General features: G+C 45.3%; 1 protein-coding gene across 1 annotated transcript; it reads right to left on the bottom strand.

Annotated features, from left to right (window-relative positions):
* Positions 1-963: 963 nt before the first annotated feature.
* Positions 964-7212, bottom strand: LOC136772062 (LIM/homeobox protein Lhx2). The gene is made up of 6 exons (XM_066724755.1): positions 7102-7212; positions 5791-5978; positions 5529-5637; positions 5165-5327; positions 3374-3603; positions 964-2177 (listed from the first exon to the last, which is right to left on the bottom strand). Exons 1-6 carry the CDS (start codon positions 7210-7212, stop codon positions 1791-1793), a joined length of 1188 nt encoding a protein of 395 aa, XP_066580852.1. The 3' UTR covers positions 964-1790.
* Positions 7213-8710: the final 1498 nt, after the last annotated feature.

The following is an 8710-nucleotide window of genomic DNA, read 5'->3' as shown; positions in this document are numbered from 1 at the left end:
CTCTTCCCTTTCATTTTAACACATGACAAGCAACCCACAGGAGTTTGAGAGGCAGTGGTGTGGGGTAGTCGTGGTGGGGAGCGGTGTTTTTCTGTTATAATAGAGAGACGGTAAGAGGTGTGTATAACTTTTGGGGGGAGGGGTTCTCTTGTCTTCAAGATTTTGCTGTTGATATTCTATTTTGAATTCTCTCTATTTGTAAGAAATTAAGGCATTGTTCAAATAAGATCTTCTCTATGAGATTAATGTAGCATTAAGAGAGAATTAATCTATCCATCCATCCATTTTCAAAACTGCTTATCCTGGTGAGGGTTTGAGAGAGAATTTGAGAGAGCCTCCACCCCAGAGCCCTTATAACAGCCCGTGAACTGACAATGTTGAAATGATTAAAAATTGTCCAGTGCTCCTATACTTCATTTTCAAAACCAAAGAAATATCCATCCAGGTAATTTTCACTTACTATTATATTCATTCTGTGTATTTGGACATACCACTAATGGTGGGGTAATGTTTTGACATGCTATTTCGTACGCCAGTGTGCGGTTTTGGATGTAGCCTTAGAGATATCTCTAAATGGACAGGAAGTCATTTGAAGATATCTCCAAATGGCTTGCAGATATCTCTAAATCATTTACATGTCAATTTAAGTCAAATATATATATATCGTATCGTAATAGATATCTGAAATCAATTCAAAATATCTGGAAATCATTTAGAAATATCTGTAAATGAGAATTTGGCTTGCCATAAGAATCCCTCGGTAATAGACACTATCATTAACACTGAGAGTTAGAGAGATTAAATGCTAATCAGTTCAAATAATATCTGGATATTTTGTAACAAGTCAATAACAAAAAGGAGATGAGACAAGAGACCCAAGAAAGAGTACAAATAGATGGAGGAGGGGAAAAAGAGGGAGGAGAGCATCAGTTAAGGACGACACACAGGCAGATTGCACTTGTTTATTTATTCGTTCTTTGTTTTTACAGTCTTATCTGTGAAGACAGTGTGGCGTCACTGGGAAATGCAGAGTGGATTAGAGTGGTGGAGGGACAGAGGGTCAGGGCTGTGCTGACCTCACTGGGGGAGAAGGAGAGAGGGGGAGAAGGAGAGAGGGAGAGAAGGACAGATGGAGGTGGAGGGAGAGAAAGGGAGAAAAGGAAAGAGGGAGGCTGTACAGGGGAGAGAAAGATGATGGGGGAGAGATAAAGAGTGAGATAGAGGCAGGCAGACAGCAGAAGAGACATAGAGATAAAAAAGAAAGAGAGAGGGAGAAGGAGACAGATACAGTGACAGAGATTTTAACAAAGCATTCTACATGGACAGCAAAAGTTTCAGACTCGTAGACACACACACTGGTATAGACGAACAGAAACTGTCACAATTAAAACACATAGTTAAACAGTGTACACATACAGTTATGCACTATTACTAGCTATGTCTTTCTATCAGTCTATCTATCTCCAATCAATTCCCTAATACAAAAAGTGCATTGTGAATCATATATTAATCTAGTGTCTAGCTCTCTATTCTCTATCTACTCTGACCTCCTCATTCTATCTTGTTAAATCATTAATCGTAATCTGTATCTATCCATCCTGTCTAATCTAATTACTATCATTCCATCTTACGCTCACTTCTGCACATTTCCTCTCTCACTATCATCTCTCTCTGTCTCTCCATCGCTCTGTCTGTCATGAAAACAGGGTGAAAATCTGTCGTACCTCACACCCCTCTCTCTTTCTCTTTCTCTCTCTCTCTCCCTCCCACTACCTCTCCTCTCCTCCTTCTCAATAATATCCTCCATTCCCCATGTCCCTGTCCCCTCCCTCTCCCCCGCTGTGGGACTCTCCCAGCTCAAAGGAAAGGAAGTCTGGCGGGGACAGACCTAAAGCATTCTGGGTAGCGTAGTCTGCTGTTGCTGGCGGCGAGTTGAGGAATACCATTGACTGACAGCTGGAGCTGGAGCCGGGGGCTGGGTCCTGGAGGGGCGCGGTGAGCAGGGAGAGCTGTGATTGGTCGATGGTGCTGGTGAGGGTGGAGGTGGAGAGGGGGGAGTTGGGGGAGGAGGGCGACGGGAGTGAGGAGGGGGCTGCGGTTTCTGTGGTGACGGAGTCCTGTGAGTCGTCGGCAGAGAGAGAGCGGCGCAGCTTAGCACGGGCGTTCTGGAACCACACCTGAGACACAGAGACACAGAGACACACAGAGAGAGAGAGACACACAGAGAGAGAGAGAGACTTAAAACACTTATTTATTGTACAATTCTGCACATCAACATCACCTGGACACTACAGCACATTAACACTGACCGACTGGACACTACAGCACATTAACACTGACTGACTGGACACTACAGCACATTAACACTGACCGACTGGACACTACAGCACATTAACACTGACTGACTGACTGACTGGACACTACAGCACATTAACACTGACTGACTGACTGGACACTACAGTACATTAACACTGACTGACTGGACACTACAGCACATTAACACTGACTGACTGGACACTACAGTACATTAACACTGACTGACTGACTGGACACTACAGTACATTAACACTGACTGACTGACTGGACACTACAGCACATTAACACTGACTGACTGACTGACTGGACACTACAGCACATTAACACTGACTGACTGACTGACTGGACACTACAGTACATTAACACTGACTGACTGGACACTACAGCACATTAACACTGACTGACTGACTGACTGGACACTACAGTACATTAACACTGACTGACTGACTGGACACTACAGCACATTAACACTGACTGACTGACTGGACACTACAGTACATTAACACTGACTGACTGACTGGACACTACAGCACATTAACACTGACTGACTGACTGGACACTACAGCACATTAACACTGACTGACTGGACACTACAGCACATTAACACTGACTGACTGACTGGACACTACAGTACATTAACACTGACTGACTGACTGGACACTACAGTACATTAACACTGACTGACTGATTGGACACTACAGTACATTAACACTGACTGATTGACTGGACACTACAGTCCATTAACACTGACTGACTGACTGGACACTACAGCACATTAACACTGACTGACTGATTGGACACTACAGCACATTAACACTGACTGACTGACTGGACACTACAGTACATTAACACTGACTGACTGACTGGACACTACAGCACATTAACACTGACTGACTGGACACTACAGCACATTAACACTGACTGACTGATTGGACACTACAGCACATTAACACTGACTGACTGACTGGACACTACAGCACATTAACACTGACTGACTGGACACTACAGTACATTGTAGGTCACTATCTGGCAGCCCTCTCCCTCCTGCCCACGGTACCTGCAGGACTCTTTTCGGCAGGCCGGTGTGCTGGCTCAGGCATGCCCAGTCGCGGCCATCAGGGTTGTGTTTCTGGGCGAAGTACGTTTCCATTGCGCGCAGCTGATGACTCTTGAAACACGTCCTGATTCGCTTAGCTCTGGTTCCGGCACCTCCTGCTGGAGACTCGCTGGTCATGGCCAATCCAAGTTCAGGGCTGCTCTCTGGCTCCTCCCCCTCAGCAGAAGCACCTGGATTTATAAAAGGAGAAAGAGATAGAAAGACAAAGAGAGGGGAGGTGTTAAAACAGACATTTATAAACTGACTGATTCACTGATATAATACAGTGAGAGAAGGATATATATATATATATACACTCACCTAAAGGATTATTAGGAAAACCATACTAATACTGTGTTTGACCCCATTTCGCCTTCAGAACTGCCTTAATTCTACGTGGCATTGATTCAACAAGGTGCTGAAAGCATTCTTTAGAAATGTTGGCCCATATTGATAGGATAGCATCTTGCAGTTGATGGAGATTTGTGGGATGCACATCCAGGGCACGAAGCTCCCGTTCCACCACATCCCAAAGATGCTCTATTGGGTTGAGATCTGGTGACTGTGGGGGCCAGTTTAGTACAGTGAACTCATTGTCATGTTCAAGAAACCAATTTGAAATGATTGGACCTTTGTGACATGGTGCATTATCCTGCTGGAAGTAGCCATCAGAGGATGGGTACATGGTGGTCATAAAGGGATGGACATGGTCAGAAACAATGCTCAGGTAGGCCGTGGCATTTAAACGATGCCCAATTGGCACTAAGGGGCCTAAAGTGTGCCAAGAAAACATCCCACACACCATTACACCACCACCACCAGCCTGCACAGTGGTAACAAGGCATGATGGATCCATGTTCTCATTCTGTTTACGCCAAATTCTGACTCTACCATCTGAATGTCTCAACAGAAATCGAGACTCATCAGACCAGGCAACATTTTTAAAGTCTTCAACTGTCCAATTTTGGTGAGCTTGTGCAAATTGTAGCCTCTTTTTCCTATTTGTAGTGGAGATGAGTGGTACCCGGTGGGGTCTTCTGCTGTTGTAGCCCATCCGCCTCAAGGTTGTACGTGTTGTGGCTTCACAAATGCTTTGCTGCATACCTCGGTTGTAACGAGTGGTTATTTCAGTCAAAGTTGCTCTTCTATCAGCTTGAATCAGTCGGCCCATTCTCCTCTGACCTCTAGCATCAACAAGGCATTTTCGCCCACAGGACTGCCGCATACTGGATGTTTTTCCCTTTTCACACCATTCTTTGTAAACCCTAGAAATGGTTGTGCGTGAAAATCCCAGTAACTGAGCAGATTGTGAAATACTCAGACCGGCCCGTCTGGCACCAACAACCATGCCACGCTCAAAATTGCTTAAATCACCTTTCTTTCCCATTCAGACATTCAGTTTGGAGTTCAGGAGATTGTCTTGACCAGGACCACACCCCTAAATGCATTGAAGCAACTGCCATGTGATTGGTTGGTTAGATAATTGCATTAATGAGAAATTGAACAGGTGTTCCTAATAATCCTTTAGGTGAGTGTATATATATATATATAAAAAGACAACTTAACATTAATTTCTGATTAAACTAGTGGTCTCTTAATTTTTCCAGAGCTGTATATATATCAATTCAATACATTCAATAGGACTCTTTGCAGAGTAGCCACAGAGCACTTTACAGAGTGATAAACATACTACAACAAAATTAAAATATATAATATATAATATATATATATATACACTTGAGAAATATTCACCCCTGTCCCTGTCTCTCTCTCCATCTGTCTCTGTCTCTCTCCCTCGGTCTCTGTGGCGCAGTCTCCGGGGTCGAGGCCTGTTGCTGTGGTAATGTGATTGACAGTACAGGCTCCTCCCCTTCAGGCTGTACAAGTCTCCGGGCAACAGAACCACCCCACACACCTGAGAGAGAGAGATAAATAATGTATACAATACAGTACCATGCTGTACAAATCACTGCAATATAGTTAAAATACATATAAATACATATAAAATATAATTTACTATAGTATAGTAATACAATACAGTACACTATAGTATTATTATTATACACACAAGCACAAATACACACAGACACATAGACAGTGACACACAGACTCAGACCTGGCAGGTGAAGCAGTGGGGGTGAAAGGTCAGGGGTCCTGACCTCATGACCAGGGCGGAGGAAGGGATTGGCTGAGCACAGCGCGCACAGCGGCCCACACTGAACAGCCTGAAGGGACACAGGACACCGCGTCAGTAATGGACACACACTGGGTATAAAAAAAGTAGGAAATACTGGGGAAACAGGACAAGCATACACAGTGCAGTACAGACACACAGAGCAGTAATACAGTACACACACAGACACAGTACAGTGTGTTACCTGCAGTAGTCCTCCCGGCAGTAGAGGGCGCTGTTCTTGCAGTACAGGGTGAGCTGCCCCCCCAGCTCCTCACGGCACACGCTGCAGCGCAGGCACGCCCCGTGCCACGCACCCCCCGCCGCCAGCAGCACGAACCGGTCACTGACACGCCCCCCGCAGCCTGCACACAGCACGCCCCCCGCAGGACACTGAGGGCACAGGACACCACTGTGACACACTGCACACACAAAAACTCTGTGACAGACTGCCTACACAGCACTGTTACACACTGGAGACTGCTGGTAAACACACACAATACAAACAAAACTTATTAAAAATAATAGACCACACTTATATTATACTGTAATATACTGCAAAACACTGATCTCTTACACTGTATTACACTGGACTGTATTACACTGGACTGGACTGCATTACACTGGACTGTATCACACTGGACTGGACTGTATTACACTGGACTGTATTACACTGGACTGTATGACACTGGACTGTATTACATTGGACTGGACTGTATTACACTGGACTGGACTGCATTACACTGGACTGTATTACACTGGACTGGACTGTACTATTACACTGGACTGTATCACACTGGACTGGACTCTAATACACTGAACTATAATACACTGGACTGGACTGTATTACGCTGGACTGTATTACACTGGACTGGACTGCATTACACTGGACTGTATCACACTGGACTGGACTGTATTACACTGGACTCTATTACACTGGACTGGACTGTATTACACTGGACTGTATTATACTGGACTGGACTGTATTACACTGGACTGTATCACACTGGACTGTATGACACTGGACTGTATTACATTGGACTGGACTGTATTACACTGGACTGGACTATATGACACTGGTCTGTATCACACTGGACTGGACTGTAATTCACTGGACTGTATCACACTGGACTGTATTACACTGGACTGGACAGTATTACTCTGGACTGTATTGCACTGGACTGGACTGTATTACACTGGACTGTATTGCACTGGACTGGACAGTATTACTCTGGACTGTATTGCACTGGACTGGACTGTATTACACTGGACTGTATTACACTGGACTATATTACACTGGACTGGACTGCATTACACTGGACTGTATCACACTGGACTGTATTACACTGGACTGTATTGCACTGGACTGGACAGTATTACTCTGGACTGTATTGCACTGGACTGGACTGTATTACACTGGACTGTATCGCACTGGACTGGACTGTATCACACTGGACTGTATTACACTGGACTGTATCACACTGGACTGTATTACATTGCATTGTTTCAAACTCACAGTCTGAGTTGGGGGGGACTGTGATATTCTGGGGGGGTTGGATTCTGCTCCCTCTTCCCTCGGCGTCTCCACCCCTCCTATCGCATCGTCATGGTGACCACCCAGCAACATGGCCCTAAAGCTGCTGTCCCCTGACATCACTGGGAGAAGCCACAATACACACACAGCAACACACTCAGGTCACATGACACATGGAGCGCCATAAAAGGAATCCCCCCACACAATATTAATAATACCATCATATTTATTACATTACTGTTATTACAGTGAGCTGCAGTTCCCCTCCTGTGCCTGTATAGTGAGGGGGCGCTGTTCCCCCCCCAATGGTTACCATTATCATTATATGGGTAAACACTACAAACATCCTTTAAGAATGTAAATTAAACTCACCTCGTTCCTCTCCTCCTCCACAAGCAGTTATTCCACCCCTCTCCCTCTCCTTCTCACTTTCTATCCACAGCAATCTCTCCCTCCCTCTCTGTGCCTTTCCCTTTCCCTGAGTATCTTGTCCTCCCTCCAGTACCACTCTCTTTCTCTCTCTGCACACCACGTTCCTCCTTCCCTCTCTGCCTCCAGTCTCTCTGTACCTCTACCTATTTTCTCTCCACCACACTATCAGTCTCTTTCTACACCAGACAGTTCCTCTGTAACTCACTCCCTTACTCTCTCTCTCTCTCACATACTTTCTCTCCACCTTTCTGGCTTTTAGTGTGCACCAGTGTCCCTCTCTCAGTTGCAGTCTCGTCCTCTCTGTATGTCCCAGTCTCTCTCCCTCTGTCCCTGCTATCTTTCCTCTCTCTCTGTTATTCAGTGTCTCAGCTGCTGTCACACTACACCTGTGAACAGCAGCCCAGAGGGGAGGAGCCCTACAGGTGAGTCCTTGCTCCTGATATGCTGAGAGGAGGTGGGTGCTGGGATCTGTTGCTCAGATTGTCATCCCGAGAGACCAATTAGAGGGAGAGAGAGGGAGACTGGAGAAATCAACGAACACAAAAATAGATGGAAAATAGAAAGAAACAGAGGGAGGGAGATGTAGATTGTATTCTTGTATCTTGTATTGTATTCATATGAGGTATGTGAGATATAATGGTATTGGAGCTCTGTGACAAGAGGGAGAGGGAGACAGAACGAAACAGCAGTGAAACATGCAAGCAGACAGAGAGACAGAAAGATAGAAAGACAGGCAGGCAGGCAGGCAGCAGACACCTTCATGAGCAGACAGACGCACCAATGCCTAACAAGATCTCCAGGGCAAGAGAGGGGGGGAAGGGGAGCAGGGCACTGAAGAGTGAAAGCGAGGGGCGGGGGCAATTTAATCCGAGAAATAGGGGCAAAGAGTGTTAATGCTGAGAAACGGGAGTCCCTTGAATAAAATAATCACGTAAAATAATAGTGACAGTTCTGGGTGGTGAAATACTTTATATGACTACAAATCGATGGATATTTGGGGAAAATAGCGTGATGGGGCCAACGAACGTGTATTACATTTTCATTTTTAATGATTTCTGTGACTTTTCACATTTTCCCCATTGACTCCCAGCAAAGCAGCTCCAGAGTCTGCACCCCGGTGACATCACAGCATATTTTTTGATCTCTGTACATAGAATGA

This window comes from Amia ocellicauda, chromosome 15 (assembly GCF_036373705.1).
Source record: "Amia ocellicauda isolate fAmiCal2 chromosome 15, fAmiCal2.hap1, whole genome shotgun sequence".
Lineage (NCBI taxonomy): Eukaryota > Metazoa > Chordata > Actinopteri > Amiiformes > Amiidae > Amia > Amia ocellicauda.
This window is presented reverse-complemented; position numbering and strand designations above follow the sequence as displayed.